The sequence below is a fragment of the Dermacentor variabilis genome, chromosome 7 (assembly GCF_050947875.1).
Source record: "Dermacentor variabilis isolate Ectoservices chromosome 7, ASM5094787v1, whole genome shotgun sequence".
Classification (NCBI taxonomy): Eukaryota; Metazoa; Arthropoda; class Arachnida; order Ixodida; family Ixodidae; genus Dermacentor; species Dermacentor variabilis.
The window spans coordinates 21,526,001-21,551,988 of NC_134574.1; the positions used below are offsets into that span (position 1 = coordinate 21,526,001).

Sequence of the window (25,988 nt, forward strand, 5' to 3'; positions counted from 1 at the left end):
TTGTGCTCAACGTCGACGTACATTGCTAGCATGTTGGCGAGGGTCTTGTTCAGGCGCTCTGTGAGACCATTCGTCTGCGGATGGTAGGCAGTTGTCCTCCTGTGACTTATCTGGCTGTATTGCAGAATGGCTTGCGTGAGCTCTGCTGTAAAAGCCGTTCCTCTGTCGGTGATGACGACTTCTGGAGCACCATGTCGCAGCAGGATGTTCTCGACAAGAAATTTCGCCACTTCGGCTGCACTGCCTTTCGGTAGAGCTTTAGTTTCAGCGAAGCGGGTGAGATAGTCCGTCGCCACGACGATCCACTTATTTCCGGATGTTGATGTCGGAAATGGTCCCGACAAGTCCATCCCGATCTGCTGAAAAGGTCGGTAAGGAGGCTTGATCAGCTGTAGTAATCCCACTGGCCTTGTCGGTGGCGTTTTGCGTCGCTGACAGTCTCGGCATGTCTTGACGTAACGGGCGACATCGGCGGTTATGTGCGGCCAGTAATACCTTTCTTGTATCCTTGATAGCGTCCGGGAGAAACCGAGGTGCCCAGCGGTCGGATCGTCATGTAGGGTGCGCAGTACTTCTGGACGCAGCGCCGACAGAACAACAAGAAGGTAGTTGGCGTGGACTGGTGAGAAGTTCTTCACGAGTAGGTTGTTTTGAAGCATGAACGAAGATAATCCACGCTTAAATGCCCTAGGGACAACGTCGGTGTGCTCTTCCAAATACTCGACTAGGGCTTTTAGCTCCGGGTCCTCTCGTTGTTCTTCGGCAAGGTCTTCCGCGCTTATTATGCCAAGGAAGGCGTCGTCATTCTCGTCATCTTGCGGCGGCGGGTCAATGGGGGCGTGTGATTTGGCAATCGGCTTCTGAGTGGTTTCGTCCGAACTTGTATGTTACAGTGATGTCGTATTCTTGTAGTCTGAGGCTCCACCTTGCCAGCCGTCCTGAAGGGTCCTTTAAGTTAGCTAGCCAACACAACGCGTGATGGTCGCTGACAACTTTGAATGGCCTTCCATATAAGTAAGGGCGGAATTTTGCTGTAGCCCGAACGATGGCGAGGCATTCCTTTTCGGTTGTAGAATAATTGCCTTCCGCTTTTGACAACAACCGGCTAGCGTAAGCTATCACGTGTTCATGTCCATCTTTTCTCTAGACTAGGACGGCATCGAGGCCCAGGCTACTGGCGACAGTGTGTATTTCGGTATCGGCGTGCTCTACGAAGTGCGCAAGTACGGGTGGCGACTGCATGCATCGTTTGAGTTCTTGAAATGCGTCGGCCTGCGGCATTTCCCACTTGAACTCGACGTCACATTTAGTTAGCTTTGTCAGCGGCTCAGCAATGCGTGAAAAGTCCTTGACAAATCACCTGTAGTAGGCACACATGCCAAGAAATCTACGCACTGCCTTCTTGTCAATGGGCTGCGGGAACATTGCAATGGCAGCTGTCTTCTGCGGGTTGGGGCGGACTCCAGACTAGCTGATGACGTGGCCTAGGAACAGAAGCTCATCGTAAGTGAAGCAGCACTTTTCTGGCTTCAGAGTAAGCCCTGATGACTTGATGGCCTCTAGTACTGTTGCAAGCCGCCTATGGTGATTGTCGAAATTTCTGACGAAGACAACGACGTCATCCAAGTAAACGACACAGGTCTGCCACTTCATTTCTGCTAAAACTGTGTCCATCACGCGTTGGAACGTTGCAGGCGCCGAGCACAGTCCAAATGGCATAACCTTGAACTCATAGAGGCCGTCTGGGGTGATGAAGGCGGTCTTTTCGCGATCTCTTTCGTCGACTTCTATTTGCCAATAGCCAGACTTCAGGTCCATCGACGAGAAGTATTTAGCGTTGCAGAGCCGATCCAATGCATCGTCTATCCGTGGGAGGGGGTATACGTCCTTCTTCGTGATCTTGTTCAGACGATGATAATCGACGCAGAAACGTAGGGTTTTGTCCTTTTTCTTCACCAGGACAACAGGGGATGCCCACAGGCTTTTCGACGGCTGGATGATGTCGTCGCGCAGCATTTCGTCGACTTGTTCTCTTATAGCTTTACGTTCTCGTGGCGAAACTCTGTAAGGGCTCTGGCGGAGTGGTCGAGCGCACTCCTCGGTGATTATGCGATGCTTGGCGACTGGTGTTTGTCGAATCCTCGATGACGTCGAAAAGCAACCTTTGTATTGTCGGAGAAGACTTATCAGCTGCTGTTGCTTAATCACGGGGAGACTTGGATTAATGTCGTAGTCTGGTTCGGGAACCATGGTCGTCGGGGTAGATGCGGCGGAATCCGAGAGGACAAACACGTTACTGGTTTCCAGAATTTCCTCGATGTACGCGATCGTCGTGCCCTTGTTGATGTGCTTGAACTCCCGGCTGAAGTTTGTCAGCTACACTTCGGTTTTTCCTCCATGCAGTCGAGCGATCCCTCTTGCGATGCAAATTTAACGGTCTAGCAGTAGACGTTGGTCGCCTTCGATGATGCCTTCTACGTCAGCGGGTGTTTCGATGCCGACCGAAATAACAATGCTGGAGCGAGGCAGGATGCTCACTTGATCTTCAAGCACACTCAAGGCGTGGTGACAATGAGGGCTCTCCAGCGGCATTGCTTTATCTTACTACAGCGTTATTGACTTCGACTTCAGGTCGATGATTGCGCCGTGTTGGTCCAGGAAGTCCATACCGAGAATGACGTCTCGTGAACACTGTTGGAGGATAACGAAGGTGGCAGGGTAAGTCCGGTCATAAATGGTTATTCTTGCCGTGCAGATTCCAGTCGGCGTGATGAGCTGTCCTCCAGCGGTCCGAATTTGAGGGCCTTCCCATGCAGTTTTAACTTTCTTCAACTGCGCGTCGATGGGTCCACTCATGACGGAGTAATCGGCTCCTGTGTCCACTAAAGCGGTGACTGCATGACCGTCGAGAAGCACATCGAGGTCGGTGGTTCTTTGTCTGGCATTGCAATTAGGTCTTGGGGTCGGATCACGGCTGCGTCGTGTTGAACTGAAGCTGGAACGTCACGTCGTCAAGTCGTCTTTCGTCGGTGTAGTCTTGGCTTCCTGACTTCGTTGGGACGGCGGCGTGTCGTTATTATGTCGTCGAGATGGTCTCTTTGTCGTCTTCGTCGTCGGCGGAGGGTCTTTGTCAGTTCGACGAACAGCAACCGCACCTCCATTGGTTGCTGCTTTTAGTTTTCTGGATATGGGCTTGCAGAGCGGCCCCGGGCTGGGCCGATGTATGGTCGGCGCTGTGGCGACAGGTGTCGGCCTGGTGACGGCGAACTGGACGGTTGTCGAGAGTTCCACTGGGTGGCGGCTAGGTTATCGGCGATGTCACGTGGGCGCTCCCCAAGCTGTGGACGCGGCGCATTGACGGCGCACCCTCTTGAGTCCCATGTCGCGGTATGGGCATCGGCGGTACACATGGCCGGCTTCTCCGCAGTGATAGCAGAGTGGGCGGTGGTTGGGGACTCGCCAAATGTCCGTCTTCCTCATGTAGGTGCGCTGGGCGGTAGATGGGCGTGCTGGCGGTGGCGGACGCCGGAATTGTGGCGTTACAGGGCCCTGGCGCGTTCGCAGAGGGGGGCCTTGACGGCGTGCGATGGCGGCGTAGGTCATCGCTTCTGGCTGCGGCTACAGTAATTGAGGTTGTACCTCAGGGACTCCAAGCGATCGCTGAACCTCTTCTTTGACGATTTCAGCGATTGGATCCACTTGGGACTGCGTCCTTGGGTAGAACTTTTGCAGCTCCTCCCGTATGACTGCTCTGATAGTCTCGCGTAAATCGTCGGTAGCCAGTGATTGAACCCCGGCGTAGTTTGTCGAGTTCGTGCGGCGATCGAATTGTTGGTTTCGGATCTCGAGTGTCTTCTCAATGTTCGTCGCCTCACGAAGAAACTCTTCGGTGGGCTTCTTAGCATTCCGGCAAAAAGTTCCTCCTTTACACCACGCATCAGTAGGCGGTCTTTCTTCTCCTCGGCCATATCCGGGTCGGTGTGGCGGAACAAGCGGCACATTTCTTCCGTAAAGATGGCAACATTCTTGTTTGGTAGCTGCACTCGGGTGTCCAGTATAGCTTCGGCCCTTTCCTTGTGCACGACGCTTGTAAAGGTGCGCAGGAAGCCGCTACGGAACAGGTCCCACGTTGTCAACTTCGATTCTCTGTTCTCAAACCAAGTTCTGGCGGCGTCTTCTAAGGCGAGGTAGACATGCTGCAGCTTGTCGTCGGAGTCCCAGTTGTTGAACGTCGCGATTCGTTCGTAGGTCTCCAGCCATGATTCCGGGTCTTCAGTCGCTGCCCCATGGAAGGTTGGTGGGTCCCGAGGTTGTTGTAGGATAACGGGGGACGCTGGGGCAGCCATTGGGGTCGTCTTGACCACGATCTTCTTTGTCGTCTCATGTAGAAGTCCGTGCTCTGGGGGCAGTCCTTGCGGTCTGTGGCTAGCACGCTGGTCTTGGGCGATGTTGGTTCTGTCCTCGGGTTTCGGGCTTGGATCGCGGCTTTGCGGGGGCGTTCGGTACATGAACGCACAAGCACCTCCACCAGATGTCACATGGTGGTGACGTTCAAGAACACAGTAGCAATACTGTGAAAGACAAAACTAACTTTTATTGGGCGAACCTGTGCCCACAAAAACAGGCTACACTTATAGCACAACGATAGCGGTGAACACGGTCGGTGATCGTCGGAAATCTGATCAGCAGGTCAAGCGCGTCGGCTTTTATAGAGCAGTCGTCGAATGTTCCAGACTAATCGCTCGGACCCGCGTGCCTTCCACGAAGCTCTACACCATTCGCATCAGGTGATGAAATCAGATAACATAAGGTTCGGCGACAACAGACAGCGGATAGAAGCATCGATAACTTTCCAGAAACTTCGGATACATGCAGGCGCGTCCCACGCTGTGCGATTACATTTGTTAGGCGGCGAAACGTGGTTGCCCGATAAAGATAAGCACACATGTCAATATTCAGCATATGTAGATGATCATGAAAAGGGAACACCCAGTATGGCTGTTTCACTTCATAACTTCGATTAAAGCATAGCATTTTTCATGAACTGTTTATGCCACCACATTACCACCAACCCCTCACATGATGCCCTGCTGGAGTCCTTGAGGTAAAACAAACAAACAAACAAACAAAATTCATACATGAGTGCTAATTTACAGCCAGTTATTTCTGGAAATGGCTGCTATGCTAGATGCTAAATAGGCTCAATTTGCTGCATAACTTATATCATTTGAATGCTGCAACACAGCATTTAGTCTACATTGTTAGAATAATCTTTTTTGAGTTATCATTTGCAGTTACTGTCATAGCAGATTATTTATTTAGTTTTTATTTTCTCTGATTTTCATGTTTGCCGCATGATTACATTAACAGATTATCTGTAGTCAGTTTTTTTTGTTATGACATACATATAAATCTTGATATAACGAAGTTAGTAAAATTGGCAATTTGCTTCGTTATATTGAAATTTCGTTCTATTGAAATTTGACCTTTTATGCAAATAAGTGCAGTCGCCGGTCGATTTTTCTTACACGGTAAGGGGCCGCAGAATTTTCCAAATTGAAAAGTGCAAGTTTGAATGAGAAAACAATTCATTTAGATAAATTTGGTAGTCGATGATAAATGATACGGTTTCATGTTACATACATTGACGATATTTTCTCGGTGGTACGAATTAAACGAAGCCAGCCATGCTTTTGTGCAGGCACCCCGTCCTTGCGACTGATAGCATTGCTAGCTTTAGGACAGCGTTATCAGGAAAAGTGCCGGCTGTGGGAAGCACATGCTTTGGCTGCCTGTCGCTCCAACGGGTCAGCGAAACTTGAGATAACACAACCTTCAATAATAAATGCGTGGTAAGACAGCTTATATGGAGCCACGCCGTCTCGGCACACCTACTCTTTGCAAGTGGAGCAGCTTACCTCTAAAGCAGGGTGCACAGCTACGTATGCGCTCACCCGGTCTTACAGCCATGCGTAGCCACGACGAAAGTGCGTGCCAGAAATCGAGACACGTGCAAACTTGCCCCCCCTCTGCGCCCCTCGCCTCCTCGCATGCGCTTTGCTTTACCGTGAGCTCGCTTCCCTTCCTCTTTTCCCCTTAGCTTGTGCGAGAAGGTGACACTCGTGAAGCCACGGTATTTCTTGTCTCACCCTCACACACTTTCACTCGTACTTAAAGCATACCGTGTGCGGGGGGCAATAGGGTTTTATCACACTTGGAACACGATGCGGCTCCACTTCAGTGGTCGCTCTTGTTGTGCCACATGCAGTTGGAGAGGTGTGTTTGCAAGCAGCCATTCGTAATTCAATCATTTGACCATCTGTTTTGGCTCGGCATTCCTTCACGGTGGCAGCGAAATTTCATTATATTGAAATCACATACAAACATGCTTCCTTATACTGAGGTTCTAACTACATTGTGCTCTATAGACAAAAGGTTATAAAAAAGTAAATACTTCGTTATATCGAGAATTTTGTTATATTGAAGTTTATTATATAGAGGTTTAACTGTATATGCATTTTATATCTTATTCTCGGAGTGAAGTGTCCCACTTTCTGTTAAGGTAACACTTTACAACAGCTTGTTTTTGTTGCATGTCAATTATTGTTTCTTGGTATAGGAAAGCACGACAAACAATATAAATAAGATATACAAATTTCAAAAGACGGCGATTAGGTATATAGCTAATATTGACTACTATGCACACCCCTGTGAATTGTTTAGATGGTTTCACATTGTCCTAATTCACGAACTTTATGAGCACTAGTACCTGGCATTAAGACATAAGCAGTCACTGTTCACGCCTTCTTAGATGTCTTTTGGTATGAAAACATGTTATTCCAAACCCCACTCGTTACCAACAACATTGGATCATTCCATATTGCAAAACGTTTTTTGGGTGACCAATGCTATGGTTCACTGTTCCTGTGTTATTAAATAAATTACTCCAGAAAAAGATAACAATTGAACAATGTAGTCCATATGAGATTAGGAAAGCACTTTTATTGTGAAAAGAGATGCAATGTTGATTTTGTCCTTAAGGCAACTTCTTATGTACAATGCTCACGAAATTAAACGCATCAATTTAAGGCTAACTAGGGCATATACTTTCATTTCCACAGGCAGCAGTTCGTGTCACATCAACACAATTTTGGCGTGTACACTTAGATTGGAGTTCGTGTCACCTTTGGTGACCAGATTCTTAGTGATGGGACATAGCACTCGAGTACTTTGCACATATGCAGGGTTCTACTAAATGCTCCTTGTCGCATTTCATTCCGTAAGCACTGTACATTGTGGTTTGTGTATACAGCACTTGTGTTCATGTATATTGTGATTTGTATTGTGTAAAACTGTTTTCATGCTTTGTTGTACACTTGTTCAAAATGTTTTTGTGTAACATTATTATTTTACTGAATTATCTTAATGTCCATTATGTTCATCGAACTTGCTCTTATGTCCTTGTTGTTTTCCATGTATCAGAGATGCTTGCATTCTCCTCAAGTGACAAACTTCACTTTTCTCCCGAGCCTACCCTCATCCTTGAGATGAAAATAAATTTGAATTAATATTCAGACTATGTATAATATGTTCCACTAAGAAAAACGTATCTTTTAGGTCTGTGCTACTTGGGTGCACTGCACTGTCCGGCCTGGTGGAGACTGAACCTTGTTGTTATACTGCAATGAGCTTAGGTGAAATGTAGGTTAATAAATGAATAAATAAATAACAAACAGATTATTGCAGTTACACTGAGGCTTCATCATCATGGGCCTCAACTTGGTGAGCAGCGCGTACGATTGCACGAGAGATGTACAAGTGGGAAATATGCGCACTGACTATCAGCTCATTCTTATTGAGAGAGGAACAGTACTCAAGTAATGTCACTGATGACAATCTTACGGACATGAAATCGCTACACTGTGCGAGTCTTTTGCTTTTCTGTAATCTTGTTGACTGTGTCTTGTAGATACTGCAGCAGTACCACATTGATAGGCTTTTTATCAGACCAAGAGGCAATAATATGTAATCTCTCAAAATGTGAGATCTGCTAAACCTTGCACTACAGATGAGGTAAGAAGCTCTTCTCATATAACACTTTACTTGAACTTGAATAGAAAGTCAACAGGCGATTGAAAAACCACTAAGTTGGGACAATTGACAAAAGCTATTGAAAAATTCCGAATTTATCTTTTGAGCAGGGACAGTGCTGCAGATGCCACCAGTCTTAACATCTGGGAGGGCAAGTGTAACAGATAAACATGCCCATATGGGAGCTGAACAGGACTGGCATTTCATAACGTAAAGAGCCAGGGAAACGTTACAAACAGTAATGTATCGACGAGGTTCTACTGTATTCTTCATCATCTCATTCATCAATCAAATGACAGGTCTCTCCTGTTCGTGCTTCACTTATCATTGCACTCACATACAAAATACAGTAAGCCCACCCTTGGATGCTCATGTAATGAAGTGCGTCCATTATGACAATGAGGCTTAGCTGCTGTGTCTTATGGCCTTTGTAGCACTGATGGAGCACTCTGAGGCAAGCAGCCAAAGATACAATTTGTACTAAATCACCTCAGATACAAAGATATCACTATACTCATGCTACTTCTGTCTTCACAGCCCTGGGGTGACCACTGCCCTGCTGGTGGTCGAGGCAGTCATCGAAGTCCTGGGAAGTAGCATTGCCTCACTCAATGCGGTGTGTGTTGTTTTCTTTGCAGAGCGTGAAACAGCCATATTTACTCGCATAATGCTCACACTCTTTTCCACTAACAATTGATGCAAAGTTAGGAAGTGTGATAATTATGTGGCAAGAATTTTTTGGTTGAGATTTTGAGGTGCTAAATAGAAAAATAGCTGTAAATCCAAGCTCTCACACCAGCCACTGTAAACTCAAACAAAAAATTACTGCAACACAGCACTTTTTCTGTGTTGCTGTGCTCAAGTGCAACAGCACAGCTGTTGCACTTGAGGAAAACTATCTATGACTTTGTCAACTAGACTGCTAGACACTTTTGAAAGCTGTGCCTTCATAGCCTGAATTTCTTTTTTAGCGTTCTCGAAAAAAATTGTTGCCCCAGTAACTCTCTTTTTAGGTTTTTAGTTATTGAACATAACCTTTGTTGAGGCTTGATTCGTTCCTTAGATTTCTTCTATTTTTTTGCTTATCCCGTGCTTGGAGATTTTTCCTTGTGCTCTTGCATGGTGGGCACAAAGTTTCCTGAGACAGACCAAAGCATTTTGTGCTCCTCCACACGTTCTGCATCTTGAGAGCTGATGTTGCTGCTGAAATGGAAGGGAATAAACCACAATGACAGCCTGTGCACACTTTTATGTTGTAAACATAATTGAGAAATACAGATACTTTCTTCAAGCTTGAGACTTCTAGCTGTTTTCACGTATTCATTGTAGACGCGTGGAGGAACAAGCTTTCCCCATGAGCTGAGCACAGCAGTGAAGTCTTTCCTCACAACCATGGCCCTATCGATCACAACAATACCTCTACTTTCTCCAACTTTGAAGAAATTAAATTCTTCGCTCATGAGCTGGACATTCCAGGACTCAAACTTTGAGCGTTGTTGGAATGTAGGGAACAAATCTGTTTTCTCTGAACACAAATCTTGATCGGAAGGTATCCCAGTTTCCTCAGCATCACTGTTTTCTGTTTACATAACCCACACCGCCACCACTTTCGGACGTACGAACATCACAATTTACTGTTGCTCTTAGCTTCGGAGGTTTTCTTCTAGGCTTCAATGCCTTTTTTTTTATAGGTGTGTGGGAATGTTGGGGAGAACTTGTGGAACTGTGGGGAACCAGCGCTGGATAGGCGGCGCGTCGAAAAGAGTGCGTTGCACGCCGCCCTGGCGACGAAACGCGGCATATTCCAGCCTCTCGACCAGACGACACACACGTGCGCGGCCGTATTATAGTTCGTATGTTTCCGTTTCCCGCCGCTTCAAGCGGACAGTTTTCGTAAAGAAGCTAGTGCCATCAAGTGAAAAAATGACGAAAGAAGCTTTTTAAGCTTTATATATTTTTCACAGTGTGTCGCAGCGAGCACGTGTGTTTCTTTAACGGTTGCGCCATATGGTTGCGCTGTGGTCCGTTGTCATGCTTGCGTGGCAGCCTGCCTCGCAAATCCAGCAGTTATGGCTCCGGTCGTGCTGCGCTATGGTTTCGGAAGTATTAGTTGGCCTGAAGACATTCCATATTTCTCTGGCTACACATAAAAAATTCTGACGTTACTTCGCCACAGCAGTCAATGGAAAAGAAAGCTTTATCGCATCAGCTGACTCGCGCAAGCAAAGGTTTGAGTGCTCCGCTGCTGGATCCGTAAAAACGCTGGCTACATTTAACAATAATTACATAACTTTACCGGATGCATCTCAGCACCGAGTCCTTATCCGCATGCGCATTTTTAAAAACACATAGGCGGCTTAGTCGCGCGTGCGCCGGCAGTATGCGTACACAACTCGTATTACAAGGCAGCTTCCCTACCACATAATTCTTGGCAATGAATGGATAATATTTACCTTTCGTATCGTTCGCTTGGTGCGGTGGCGTTGGAAGGGGCTTGGTGGTGGTATTGCGAAGGAAAAGTGGTTTTACATATGCCGGATGGTGCATGCGATTGCTCATTTTGTTTCCGATGAAATGCCGACTGCAGATTCTGCTGTTTGGTACTGTCTGTCATGGCTGACCGTCTTCACTATCGAATAAACCAAGCACACACGCGAAATTCGGTTTAGAAACTAGCCCGACACCGCTTGACAGGGCGACAAGACGGGAACTTACTCCGCTCGCCTGACTGCTTGGATCCAACGCCGCCTCCGTTCTTGTTCTTAGGGTTCAGATAGAAAGACGCTGAAGGATACATCCTCCCTCCTCCCGATGTAGTTGTGGCACCTGTATACGCAACAGTATCATCGGCGTCCCTTTGTTTTCCTTCGATTTTCGGGGCGCGCAACGCCACTACCAGTAGCAATTTCCTTCCGCGGGTGCGGCTGCATTGTGCACGTTCTGACCACCGGGGCGGCGCTGCAGGCGTCGTCAAAACTCCAGCGCTGGTTCCCCATACCTGGCTTAAGCGTCCACCTGCCACGTGGAATCTTAAAAATGTTGCTGTTGACAATGTGCTCGTACAAAGTGATTAAGTCCTTGGGTTCAAAATGTAAGTTGCAAATGTAGGTCTTTGGTATCACCTGGAAGGCTTTTCGTAGAATAGCAGCTCTCCACACCTCGAGGACTTCGGGGTCATTTGGAGCTTTAAAGAAGTGCCGCCGATTGTACGTTTTTTCTTCAGAAGCATATTCACTTTGGCAGCCCGGTGCACTGCAGGTCGGCATACTGACTCTTTGTCAAACTTGGCTTGCAACACAATACACATGAGCTTTACATCACATACCTATAATCCAATTTATAGATAAGCAATAACGGCAAACAAACTTTTCTGTGTGCACGCCGGCTACAGACAGCGCAGATAGACACCAAAAAAAGCACTGAACGCACTCGCCGAAAGCCGACGGCTTGATCCCAATGCGATGCAAGTGCCACCTCTCTGAAAGGATACAAGTTGGAGCCACCTCTGAAGCGGACTTTCCCAACTGACCTAATCTAAAGACGTGTGCTCCAACCCATTTTTATTTATCTAGAAATTTAATTCCCATAGTACTTGTGTCTTTTCAGCCTAGATAAACACACTTATTCAGATCCTCAAAAGGCTTACTACCCATGTAGTAACTAGTCATTGCTTGTCATGTGTCTTGTCAATGACATGACTTGTCATTAACAAGTCATGTGCTTATCTTGCTGTTGACTGTTACTCTAGTTTTATGCAAATCAATACAGTTGATTCTTATCACAATGAACAGCATCATACTGTCTAAAACGGTACAGAAAATGCAGAACTTGCGACAATATCGATTACAGTCGAACCCGACTGTATCGAACCCGTTTACATAGAATCATTCTATATATCGAACACTTTCTGGTCACGGTATAGTTATAATGAGTATATATAACAAAAATGACACTTACATTGAACAAAAATAGCAGCGACTGCCGATATATCGAATGTCACGCGGCAGGAAGTGCCCCTGTAAGTTGGCTTTCTGTCGCGGTGGCGCGAAAACCCGGCAGCGCGGCTTCATCCAACTGCTCTCCCTACTGTGACTGCGCTCCCTCGGATGAGATGTTGACACCCCCCTGCAAAAAATGATCCTGGCCCGCCCACAGCGCTTGCTCAGACAGCCAATCAGAGGCTCTTGCGCCCTCATCGTGCAAGATGGCGAAAGTGCGAGTTGTCTCGCTGCTTTTCTGGTTCCTTGTGTGTGCGCCTTGTGGGCCTTCTCCCGCAGTGTTGCTGTGGTGAAGCAGCAGAATTTGCCTGTCGTCGTGAAGCTTGAAATCATAAATCGGATAGAACGCGGTGAGAAGTCAGATGTCCCCGCAGCGTACAAGATTCCAAGGAGCACGATCTTGAAGAATAAGAGGGAGATTAGGGCTAAAGTGGCCAAACTCGTGATCCGTTACCCGTCGCACGACGCGTGCGCATGGCCGTGTACGAGTGGTTCATCCAAAATTGCTTCTGCCGTGCCGACTTCCGCGTGCTCGGTGATGACTGTAAATTCTGATGAATGCGACGAAGCCGTTGCCGGTGTTGCCGAAGTTTGGAGCGAGCTGTCAGAATTTCCGGAAGCCATTGAAGAATCAACAATTGACGAGTTTGTGAGTGCAAATGATGGTGTCGCGACCACGAGAGAGCCAGAAAACGAACACTACACTGCCGACATCGTACCGAGCACAAGCGAAAGTGGGCACAATGAGGAAAGCAATGACAGTCTTTGGCCCACATCCTCTGAAGTGATTGGTGCGCTCGCACTAGTCCAGTGCTTCTGCGCAAATGCGGAAGGTTGCAGCCTCAGCTGCTCCGACTCCTTAGACAATGTGGAGAGGTGCGTGCATCGCAGGTAGCGAAATTGCCCAAGCAGAAGAAAATGCAGGAATATTTAGTGCGAAACTAAGCTAGTTTCATCAATAAAGTGATTTTATAAATGGTATGTGCTTTTATGACATCCAAATCTTTAGCAGGATTATATTGAATTATGCTTTATATCGAACTAATAGGCGTTCTTTTGCGAGTTCGATACAGCCGGGATCGACTGTATAACAAAGCTAACTGTTTGTTTGCTCGCAGCTCAAAGTGTGTATTCTGGTGCCGTAAAAATGTCCAATACTCAGCAAGAGCAACTTGAAATGGTGCATTCTGGACAAAGACACATGTTCTGGCCAACAGCGTAACTGGCCCTCGGTCAGCAAACTGACGTACCAGTCTCGTGCGACCAAACTGATTGCACCGCTGCACGTTAACATTGGCACAAAGTGCATGTTAGTAAGTTTGCTTTGTTAACGTGCTACTTATTTGCATGGCAAGCCGCCAGTAGGCCATCAAAATCATGGGTCTCGGGCAGGTCATGTCTTTTGCATAGACGTGACCACAAATGTGTATCGTTTTGCTTTTCTTTTGTCAATTTCAGCATCTGCTTTCATGTTCGATATGAACTGCAACATGCAGTCTATGGCCACAGCGGTGCTGTTGAGAAAAAATGTGGTGAGGTTTTTGTCGTTCCAGTGATGCGCATACTCCTGGGCTTTTCGCCATCTGCTTTCTTTGCGAACCGATAATACACTCATTGGTCTGCTGAACAGTGCATGCGGTTTTAGCCTTTTGGCACAGTGTGCTTCGTCTAGGCGTACCGCTGCCCTAACTTCGTAACAATATTTTCTTTTTTCTATTTTTGTGACAGGTGATAGCTATTCAGTGGGCTAGTGTATTATTGCTCCACAAAGAAAGCAGACAATGGCAGAGCAAAACCTGCTACTTTTTCCTAGAAAGCATCGCTACTTTTTCCTAGAGAGCATTGCTACTTTTTCCTAGAGAGCATTGCTATGGCCACGGCTTGCATAGTCCAGCTCATATTGAACACAATAGTACATTTATAAGGAATATCAGATATAACAAACTTAGTTTCACGTTAGATGTAACTTCATGATAATGAAATTCGACTGCATTTGAACATGCCCTTACACTTGAAGGGCTCAAGTTCTCAATTTTTGTTTGCCCTGCTCTTGTCAAAAAATCCTGCAGGCCTCTGCACAGTTAATGCAGGTGGAAGAGTTCCTGTCGGTGGCTGCCCCATTCGGCCTATTGCAATTCACCCAGACCAGTGTGGTGCAGGACATCCTCAGGGACAAAGAGCTGTCCCCGCCAGTGGATGGAACCACCAAGGTTGGCTGTCTTTTATTGATGGGATTGATATTCTTAGGAACTTTGGGTATGTGCCATTCTTCAATGAACCTCTGTGACACCAACTTGGGTCACTAGGTGTGTTGCGTGTGCTTCCGTTCACAATTATCATTATATAAAACATATTATAATAGGGGCCTTCAAATATCGAATAGTAGATTTCAAATTAGATATTGAATCAAAAGAAAAAAGTACCAAATATTGTAACGATGTTGAGGACCACAGGTTAACAAAACAACAATATTTATTAAGGGTGAACCTGTGCCCGCAACGAAAAGTCACTGCGGTCATGAAGAAATCCCTGGCAGTCGCGCTCTAAAAACTGGCCTCGAACCGTCTTTTTTTTCTTCCCACCTGATACCTTGTACGCGTGGCGCATGCAAGCCAGGTCCAACCGGCTACCCATGCCATGAAGATTGCTGCCTGTTGTTGCTAAACAACACCACGGTACGGCGTGCACAGGTCCAATACGAAGAGCGCGCAATTTGAATGTGATGTGACCAAGTTGTCGCGGCGTTATGCCCTCCTTGCCGCATCGGCCCGATGCGTGAGTGGAAGTAGGGGTTCCTGTGGGCTCTCACTTTTTTTTTTTCATGACCTCTCGTGGTAGGATTTCATGCGGACAACATGCACAACTTCCGTGAAGTTGCGCCGTCTTGGGTTCTTGTGTCCAGTGGATTTCCCTTCGTAAGTGACGTCGCTTATATGACGAAGTATTTCGTAAGGGCCACAGTATCGGCAGAGAAGCTTTTCAGACAGTCCACGGCGTCGCACTGGGGTCCGTACCCACACCTTGTCACCGGGCTGGTAATGAGCTACGGCGCTGGTTGTACCGGCTGGAGTCGATGCGTTGTTGGCGGCGTATTCGGTACCTTGCCATCTGTCGTGCCTCCTCGGCTCGTTGCAAGAAATCGTGTAGGTCAGATGAGTTATTGTTTTCTTCATCTAACGGCAACATAGCATCCAAAGTTGTGGTTACTGCTTGGCCGAATACAAGTTCAAACAGGGCGACTTGTGTTGTTTCTTTAACGGCCGTATTATATGCGAAGGTGATGTACGGCAAAATTTTGTCCCACAGCCTATGGTCAACGTCGACATACATCGAAAGCATGTCAGCCAGTGTTCTGTTGAGGCGTTCAGTGACAAGCAGTCGGCATCGCTGTGTTTCCTCCCGGAACGGTATACGACAGTAATTTCATGCTCTTGAAGCTTAAGGCTCTATCTTGCTAGTCGTCTGGATGGATCCTTGAGATTCACCAGCCAGCAAAGCGAATGGTGATCACTGACTGCTCTGAGTGGTCTACCATAGAGGTAGGGCCAAAATTTACATATTGCCCAAATGACTGCAAGGCACTCTTTCTCGGTTGCGGAGTAGTGCCTCTGCTTTCGAGAGTTTACGGCTGGCATAAGCAATTACTTTCTCCTGGCCGTTATTCCACTGCACTAGTACGGCACCGAGGCCAACGTTACTCGCATCGGTATGAACTTCAGTGTCGGCTGTCTCATCAAAATAGGCAAGGATTGGTGAAGCGTGCAGGCGTTTCTTTAACTCGTCTTGTTGTTCGCTTTTCCACATGAAAGGTTGATCTTCTCTTGTCGCTATTGTAAGGGGCTCAGCAATTTTTAGAAAGTTTTCCACAAATCTTCTGTAGTATGCGCATAAACCCAAAAAATGTTGCACTGACTTTTTGTCGGTGGGTGTCGGGAACCTTGCAACAGCTGCTGTTTTTTCGGGATCTGGCCGAACCCCTTCAGCACTGAGGACGTGTTCGAGAAATTGAAGTTCATCGAAGCTGAATTGACATTTTTCCGGCTTAATTGTCAAATCTGCGGTGCGAATAGCTTATAGTACTAGTCGCAGGCGCTCTAGATGTTGGTCAAATGTGGTGGAAAATACGACCACATAATCCAAATACATAAGCACGACTGCCATTTCAATCCTGCGAGCAATGTACATCATTCACTGGAACGTTGCAGGTGCGAAACAAAGGCCAAATGGAAGCGCTTGTAAATTCGTAGAGGCCATTAGGGGTTACGAATGCTGTCTTTTCATGGTCCCGCTCATCCACCTCTATTTGCCAATATCCACTCTTGAGATCCAGGGAGGAGAAAAAGTTTGCACATCGGAGCCGATCTAACGTATTGTCGATACACAGAAAGAGGTATACATCTCGCTTAATTATGCTGTTCAATTTACGGTAGTTGATGCAGAATTGAGGTATGTTATCTTTTTTCTTAACGAGCACTATGGGAGATGCCCATGGACTGCTGGAAGGCTGAATAACGTCATCGCAAAGCATCTCCTATAATTGCTTCTTGATGGTTTCCCTTTCTTTTGGTGAAACTCGATACGAGTGCTGGCATACCGGTCTTGTGGCATCCTCTGTTATGATTGCGTGCTTTGCAACAGACGTGTGCCGTACCTTCGAGGAAGTAGAGAAGCAGTCAGAAAAATCCTTTATCGGGGCATATATCTGTTTCTTGTGGGCTTCCGGGAGTCTCGGGTTGATGGTAATTGATCTGTCGACATTGCAGGCTCCTGGCAGAGCAGTTGACGTTGTTGTTAGGCCGCATAATTCGGTCGCAACACAGAACTCAGGGAAATAGGCAATAGCTGTTCCTTGTGCGATGTGTTGGAATTCATTTCCGAAATTCGTAAGTGTGACATTTGCACGGCCATTGCTTAAGTGAACAAGACCCCGAGCCATGCAAATACCTTTGTTGAAAAGGAGCTCCATGTTTCCATCTGCTATGCGTTCATGGTCGTAAAATGTTTCATTCTCCACAAGAACCATTACACTGCAGCGTGGCGGCACAGTTACATCATCATCAACGATGCGCAGTGCATCGCTTATATGATGTTGCTCCTCTGATTCTTCCACAGGTATAGCTTATTTTGTTGAGAAAGACACTGGACCTACGTAGGTTAATTATGGTGACGTTAGCTTGTACAAAATCCATTCCCAATATAAGTTCCTGGGAACATTCTGGCAGTACAATAAAGTCAGAAACGTAAGTGAAGCCCGTTATCATAAGTCTTGCAGGGCATCGGCCAAGGGGCGTAATAATGTGACCGCCTGCCGTGCGTATTGACGGTCCAGCCCACTGCGTCACAACTTTTTTCAGGTGCTTCGACATATTGAAGCTTATTACCAAATGATCAGCACCGGTGTCGACTAAGGCATTCAGCTCGCATCCGTCTGTTATCAGACGCAAATCTGATGTAATCGTTTCGTTCCTGCATCTGTTTACTGGAATTGTCTCATTATCGCACTAGAATTTTGCTGGAGCATTTTCATAACTCTGGTTATCAGCGGCCTCACCTCCACAGGTCGCTTGCTTCAGTTTTCCTGGTGTGGGCTTGATGAACGACGCCTAGTCAATCTTGGAGACGCGCGTAGGCTAGGTGATCGGTAGCGCATGGGCGACGATGACTGTGGTTGATGTTGGTGAGGAATAATGGGGCTTTGGGGTGTGGACAACTATTATTTTATCTCTGCTGGCTGTTCACCGTTTCAGGGGCATGGTGCGCTTAAGGGAAAATCCCTTAATCCAGCTTGACGGTATGGGCAGAACCTATACAGGTGACCCGCTTCTCCGCAGTAAAGACACAGAGGCCTGCGCTCGTGGTCACGCCAGACATCACTTTTCCAGGGCCTTTGTTCCACAAATCAAGGTGCACTACGTGCTGCAGGCAGATAGGTAGCCAGTGGTTCCAGCAGACGAGGTGCACTGCGTGCTGTCGGCGGGTAGGAAACGGTCGTTGCAACTGCTCTACTACTGTGTATGTTGGCTGAGTACGTTGGCATACGTTCAGGTGCACCACATCGGCTGTGGCTGATGCTCTGGATCCCGTATGGCCTGCTTCAGTTCGTCCCGGACAACGTCGACGATAGATAGTGCAGTTGAAGTCTGAGGTGTCTGCAACTTGTTGAGCTCTTTCCTGATCACTGACCGGATGAGCTCCCGCAGGGCTTCAAGGTCTTTCGTCATGCCTACAGAGAAGACATGGGCAGGTGCACAGCTTGCCTCACAGTTGTATTGCCGAGCCCGCTGTTCCAGCGTCTTTTCGATGGTTGTTGCTTCATATGTGAACTCGGCGACCGTGCGCGGTGAGTTGCAGACGAGAACTACGAAGAGTTCCTGCTTTACTCTACGCATGAGATGGCGCAGCTTCTTATCTTCACAGATTGCGTCTGATAACAGACGGATGCGAGCTGAATGCCTTAGTCGACACCGGTGCTGATCAGGTGGTTCGACATCTTGAAGCTTATTACCAAATGATCAGCATGCTTGAACAGGCAGGTCATGTCCTTGATGTACATCGCCACGTTCTCGTTTGTGAGCTGGTTCCTAGCTTGAAGTGCAATTTCCGCCTTTTCTTTACGATCTGTGCTGGCGTATGTTACTAGCAGTTGTCGTCGAAATTCCTTCGAAAAGGACAAAGAGGATTCGTGGTTTTCATACCACATTTTTACGAAGTCCTCCAAAGCGAAATATACGTTACAGAGCTTCTGTCTCTCATTCCATTTATTAAAGCTCGCCGCTCTCTCGAACAATTCCAACCAGTCTTCCACGTCTTGGAATGAGTCACCATGGAATGTTGGTGGCTTACGAGGTTGGCTTACGACCAGCTGTGCCCGTTTTACCTGGGTATTTATTGTGGCGGCGCCCATGGTCCGAGTTTCCCTTGGCGTGAAGAAATGAAGGCCGAATTTGGCCGAGTCACCTCGAAGACGGCGGCTGGTCCTCTGGTGCACAGGTGTCAGTTCCATGGGATGGACTCACTGGTGGTCGGGGCTATGCTGACTTTCATTTGTGGGGCTTTGACTCGTACCCCGCACCTCCACCAGGAATGTAACGATGTTGAGGACCACAGGTTAACAAAACAATGATATTTATTAAGGGTGAACCTGTGCCCACAACTAAAAGTAACTGCAGTCATGAAGAAATCCCCAGCAGTCGTGCCTGAAAAACTGGCCTTGGACCGTCTTCTTTCTTCCCGTGTGATACCTTGTGCATGTGGCGCATGCGAGCCAGGTCCAACCAGCTACTCGTGCCACGAAGATCGCTGCCTGTTGTTGCTAAACACCACCACGGTATGGCGTGCACAGTGTCCAACACGAAGGGCGCGCAACTTGAATGTGACCAAGTTGTCACGGCAATTTTATATGGAATATTGAATATTAAAAAATATTTCACCAAATTTAGTGCTTATACATTTTGGGCTATAAAATACAGTGCTGCACATGCTTGGGAATCTCCTAGCATTGCATAACAAGAATGTAGTAAACTATCAGTAACTTAGGTACAGAGGAATCAAATTATACCGTACTGTTTACACTTATTAAAGGGAACACGAAATTGTTATGCCAGCACTGATTATGGCTCAATTCTAGTATATGAATGTCTCGAAAATATTTACCAGAAGAATTTCTGTTGAGTCGATTAAAATGCTTCTTTCTCCTCTGAAACTAATGAATTGGTGACGTTCTGGTGGGTTATAGTAAGGCTAATCGTTTTGACAGATGAAAGGACCATGCATCACGTGACCTGATCACTGCTCCGTGTGTGGCTTGCACCAGCAGTAAAGAGCAGGAGTTGTCCATGCCATTTCATTGTCAGGTTCAGCGTGAGTTGTCATCAGTCCAAAAACCTGAAATTTGGAGGGTCACGACAAGCCTGAGCTACGCTCGCTCCCCGCCACCCCTCTCCCCCTCGTGCTTATCTGCTGTCTGCACCAATGCAGGCAACTGGCCATGACACTTTTGTGCCTGCCATGTGAATCTATAGCTAGTCTTGTGAGAAATTGCTCGAAGCATTGCTCGAAGCTAGGAAGAGAAACCAATGTGTGTTTGCAAATGGCATCAGGAGCGAGAGGCTGTTCTGTGGTGTGTTGCAAAGATGCTCCCATAATCAACTTTCTTTTGTTTGCGAGGCCATTTGTTGGCTTCCTGAGTGTCGTGTGGCTGCTGTGAATAGAACTGCATTGATTCAGCACCAAAGCATAACTTTAGTTGAAGAGTAGTTGACAACACCCAGTGAAGCAGCACCGAAAGCCTAATGGACTAGGCAGTGTGGCCGTGATGAAAATTTGCCGCTGGCCGATGTGGTGACAGGCCGCAAGCCTTCACGGAACGCTTGCTGCTAATATGTTCGTACGGATGGCTGATCAGTCATCGATCCCATGGTCACGTGTGCAGGTTAAATTGGCGGCTGTTGAAGGAGCATGAAGTTCATTGCCGCATATCCAGCACGATCTGTGAGCCTATCAGCAGCTGATCAGCCTGATCTTGCACATACTTTCGCACTTTACGAAATATGTGCTTCTTTTGTTGCCGCTCTCTGTCTGTGGTGTAGAGGGCTCATATAACTCTACTAACGTCACTAATAGCTAACCCTACTTATCATTTGTCCATTCTGTTATTCTGTTGGTCCATGTAAAATATTTGGCAACAAAGTGAGCGGATATATACCTGCCAGGTTGTGGAATGCAGTGCTGCTTCGTTCACTACATGGTGTCAGCAGTGGCCGTCCTTCGGCCTCTTTCACAGCGGCGGAAGGGGTGTGCCAACAGTGATGTGCTGCAGATAATGGTCACCGGCACAGTCGAAGCAGGCACCCGAGCACAACATAAGCAATAACTATAAAAAAACGGATAATTTTTTGCCAGATGTACTGGAAATTGCGCTGGCTCCCATATTCGCAGCAGGGAACCTCAAGGCCCCACTGCCTTTTAACTTCTGCAACCCAGGGCAGTGAAAACACTGGGTCGTCCAGTTAGAAGACTACCAGCATGCTTCAGGTCTGTATGCTACCATGGGTCCACAGGCGTGGGAAGTGCTCGGCTTGCTGCAGGTCTCGGAGGAGCAAATGGCGATCTTCAGGCAAGTCTCCGGCAAGTTCGACTCTTACCTCATTCATCCGGCAAATTTGCTGTATGAGAGCGCTAGGTTTCACCAGCGGGTACACCAAGCTGGCGAATCAGCAGACACTTTCTATACCGCACTTTGGGGCATAGCCTGACAGTGCAACTACCCTTCTAAGGAAGTCGGAAGTACTAGCATGCTTGAAAGCAAGTTCTCTTACAAGGTGTGCAGGTGCTCAAAATGCAGTCTCGAAGAAGCTTTGATACAGGTATGTCAGGAGGACGCTGAGAAGGAGTGCATTGCACGTGACTCCCCAGATGTGAGTGCGGCGTCTTTGTCCAGCTGTGTGGACGCTGTGAAAGTAAAGATGAATCACCCGGGACAAAAGCCTCCCGCAGCAGCCGCAGCTCCGTCACCTCCAGCTCCAAGGTACAGGTGTGCTCTCTGCAATAAGTACTGCAGGAAGGGCCATTTTGCAGTGGTGTGCTGTTGTGTAGTGTCGGCTATAGGGCTGAACGAGGTTGGCTCAGTCAACCTGCCCTGAGCCAAGTACATTGACGTGGAGGTCAATGGGACAGTGCTCAAGCTCAAGATTGATATGGTGTGAAAGTTTCTGTCATAACAAGCACATTCTCTGGAATTTCTGTGTGTCTCGATCCTCAAGTAGCTGAGCTAACGGGGGTGGTTTTGGATGCCTTCTGGCGGGCTTCCTTGAGGCCTCACTCAAGAGCTGTTCGAAAGTCTCGGCGGGCTGGAAGAACCATAGAAGATGCGCATAGAGACAGGGGCCATTCCCATTTTCCTTAAGCACAGCAAGAACGAAACCCATCCTATTGTGCCCTGTCGTAAAATCCAACCTCCAGAGTTTGGAAACACAGGGCATTGTTAGGCGTATCACAAAGCCGACACGATGGTGCGCTGGCCTGGTGGTGGTGCAGAAAGACTCTTGTAGCTACTACATATCCGTGGACTTGACCAAATTGAACAAGTACGTCCTCCGGGAGCAACACATGCTACCTATGGTAGAGCAAGTTCTGGGAGTCCTCTGAGTTGTGAAGGTGTTTTCAAAGCTGGATGTGACATCTAGTTTTCACCAGGTCAGGCTGGCGGAAGGCAGCCAGGAACTTACTACATTCTGTGGGGTCTCGCACATACACTTGGGACGAAGGAACAACAACTCAGTAGTGTAAACAACCAAAAATGCATTTATTGCACCTTTCATACACAAACATCTGCTAGCCAAATTAGTACCCACAGAATGTGCCGATGGGCGTGTGACTAATTGAGGAAGTCCGACTTACCGTGACCGAATAGCGAGCAGATATGTTCACTCCCATGCTGGACACCAATGCCTAAGTGTTTGTGTGTACAGTCACATGAACGGTGTTGTGTTGAAACGATCAAGTTTGTCCATCCCAGTGCCATGCTTCGAAACCTCTCTCGGGATGGTCCCGCAAAACATCTGGACTGTTCACCGCCCTTAAGTCAAAGAGGAAGAGCCTACTCCCTTTTGTGCTCCAGTAACCCCTCTGCTAGGCTTCATTAGCAGTTTAACACTCACTCCATCTCTCGTAATATGCTGCAACCACACCGACCCCCACCGGCGCTTAGCTACGCTGAGAAGCCAGATTACAGGAGACATGAGAGCTATGTGGGGAAAACAACGGCAGGGGACACCTGAGAGTCAAGCATCCCCACATCTCTCCAACCTTAACTCGTTCCATTTCGCGCCCATTGGGCATCGTTAGCCCGCTAACGATGGTTTAAAACGCTGCTTTCAAGAACTTCCGCGCTGCTCATGGGCACACTGCGCTATCGGACCTGAAGGAGGAGAACTATATTTTTGTTTTCTAAGCAGTTCATTTTCTTCCTGCCAGGTGGTTATATTTCAATGCGCTTTGAAGTTTCGCGATCTTCAAAGTGAAAAACCAGAATGGCTGCCTCCAGGAGCGGCGTGCGCGCTTTTAAAGATAGCAGATTTCGTCATTCCGCTGCATCTGCGGCTGATTTATTGATGGATCGAGCAGCAGCGAGTCTGAGGATGTTGCCTTTTCGTTGGACTTTGACACTGAGAGCGACAACGACGCAAACCAGCCTGGAACATCGGTGGCCCCAGCCTGGCACACCAAACTGTAGTGCTTGCAGTTAAATTTTTGTAGTAGAATAGCTGTTCAATAAAAAATTTTGATTTTTTCGGATAGTGCCTATTATACGGCAATACATTTTGTATATCTCATAACTTTTGTTACATATTTTTATTATTAGATTCAAGCATGTCTTTACAAACGTTGTTCAATTTTACCCTGCAATCTAGATTTTTGCAATTTATATCTTTTTTATGGCATACATCTTGTTAATAAAACATTTATGCCTGAAAATTACAATCATTCTGCTTTTTCTTAATGTATCACATAAAATATTAAGTGCAGTAGTTTCTTCAGAAAAGAATCTGGCATAACCTACAAAAAACGCCTATTTTCCACATGGTAGGGAAAGAGTTAAATCACTACATATGCTGCCGAAACATGTCACATGGTCTAACATCAATGCATGCTTCACGAACAACAGGTAGTACATGTGGCAGTGGCTGCACCGAGAAAATGTCCATAATATGGGCCCTGCCCATAACATGTGCGCGGACAATGTCTCTGGGGTACACTGCTACCATCCCTTGGTCACAGCAGCAGCCCTGCAGACTGGATGGCACGACTCTAGGCCAGGATTCCAGAAACAGTGACGCACTTTTCAGCACGAGCAAGGATGGATAGATGGATGTTTTGAGCGTCCCCTTTGGAACAGGCCAGCAGTGGGTTACGCCGCCAAGCTCTTCCTATTATACTTCCTATTGTCCTACCTAGGTTAAAATAGAAAAAAAGAGGAGGAAAAGAAACATGATGAATTCCCATAACCAAATTTTCTGACCCCCTATTGTGAACATTGTTTTTGTATGTCCCCATTTTTTGTCATTTCCCTACTTTTTTTTCCGCCAATCTTCTAATCGTCTCTTACTAGTCTCTATTGCGGACATGCTTACTTTCCCCCTGCTCTCGCTGAACCCAAGGCCTTCAAGGAGGCCAGTGGTGCCTAAATCGACCGCTGGGCAGATGTCTTCACATTCTGATAAAACATGCTCTATCGTTTCCCTAACTTTACTGCTGCAAGCACATGGTTCTTCTTCCTTCTTATATCTCGCTTTAGAGATGCGTGTTCTAAGGCGTCATGATCTCATTTCGAAAAGTAATGAGCTTCCCTTTGAGTTATCAAAAGTTGCTTCTTTCCTGATTTCGTTTTTTCCTCTTTAGTTGCTCATGGCAGGTTTCTTTTGCATTGTCGCCACCCATGAGATTATTTCAGCCTGTCTTACTTTCCGCTTGACATTCTTTGTTGCTGTTTTGCTTACCTTACAGGCCGCATACTTGCTAGTAAGCTTCCTAGTTCTTTTCCTCCACTGTAAATCAATGTTATTTCTGTGCAAGTACCTCAACACTCTCCCAGCCCATTTACTTTCTTCCATATTCCTCAGTCGTTCTTCATAATCAATTTTACTCCGTTGCCTGGGGTATCTCGGTCATAGTCCAAGGCAGCAGCGCAGACGATGTGCAGGTGACAAAAAACCAGGAATGACTCCGTTCACACTGCATACACGCAACACACTTGACAAACACTGTAATAGTGCAAGGGAGAGCCATTCTATGCGCATCACCAGTGTCGTAGGATGTTCAGTACTGCTAGCAAAAGATCAGGCGGCTACTCAGATGCTAAGTTTACGTTAACAAAGCTCACTTTTTTTAGGCAAATGAGTAGTTTAAATTCGTGCAAGGCTACCGTATTTATTCGAATCTAGGTCGATAGTTTTTTTCAAATAATCCTATTCCAAACTCTAGGGTTGGCTTGGATTCAAGGAGTTTAAAAAATGCACCAGTTTTTCATTGAAACTGCAATACGAACTGTGGAATTCATGTTGTCCTCTTCTCTACTCTTGTGTCCTGTCTGCATGCCTCACTTCTTCTTTGCATAATGAATCCTTACCAACTAGCTCAGCTTTCTGTCATTCGAAACTGCTAAATATGGTGCATAGCTAGCGCTATCTAGAAAAGTCAGTATTGCAGCCGCTACTAGCCGTGCCAGTAGCCAACCGTACACAAGCGAGGTCGCCATTTTGACCTGTGTCGTGTCAACCGTATCACTGTGCGGCGCAGTGTTATCGCGATGGCACCAAGCAGGAGATGCCACTACAGGACCGCTTTCAAGCGAAAAGTTGTGATATCTGCATAGGCATCGTCGAACCTTCAAGCCGGACGGGATATTGGCGTCGACGAGAACAACATCCGTCATTGGAGGGGACAACGACAGCAGCTTTTTGCGTGTGTTGCAATGAGGATGGCATTTAGCGGACCAAAGAAAGGCCGTCACCACGAAGTAGAGACAGTTTTGGCTGACTTTGTTCGGACGCAGAGAGCAGCTGCCCTTCCAGTGACAACAGAAGTGTTCCAAGCGAAAGCTTGGGAACTTTCGAGGGAGCGAGGCCTAACACCAAAGGATTTCAAAGCCAGCCGGGGCTGACTTCAGAAATTCATGAAGCGCTTCGACTTCAGCCTCCGATGTCGCACTTCAATCAGCCAGAAGCTGCCAAGCAATTTCGAAGAAAAGCTGATAGCTTTTCAGCGCTACATGCTGCAAAAGAGAGAAGCGGCAGGCTACAACCTTGGGCAAATCGGCAACGCCGACCAGACGGCTGTGTATTTTGATATGCCAGTGGCGTACACCGTGAATGAAAAGGGTGCCAAGGAGGTGAAGGTGCA

At 47.1% G+C, this 25,988-nt stretch overlaps 1 protein-coding gene across 2 annotated transcripts in view; it reads left to right on the top strand.

Annotated features, from left to right (window-relative positions):
* LOC142587368 (AP-5 complex subunit mu-1-like) overlaps nt 1-25,988 on the top strand; it is a 243,682-nt gene that overhangs the window by 39,553 nt on the left and 178,141 nt on the right. For both annotated transcript variants that reach the window (XM_075698316.1, XM_075698315.1), the window contains 2 exons: nt 8,629-8,707; nt 14,159-14,299. In XM_075698316.1, coding sequence (XP_075554431.1) covers nt 8,629-8,707; nt 14,159-14,299 — 220 coding nt within the window. The remainder of the gene's footprint in view (nt 1-8,628; nt 8,708-14,158; nt 14,300-25,988) is intronic.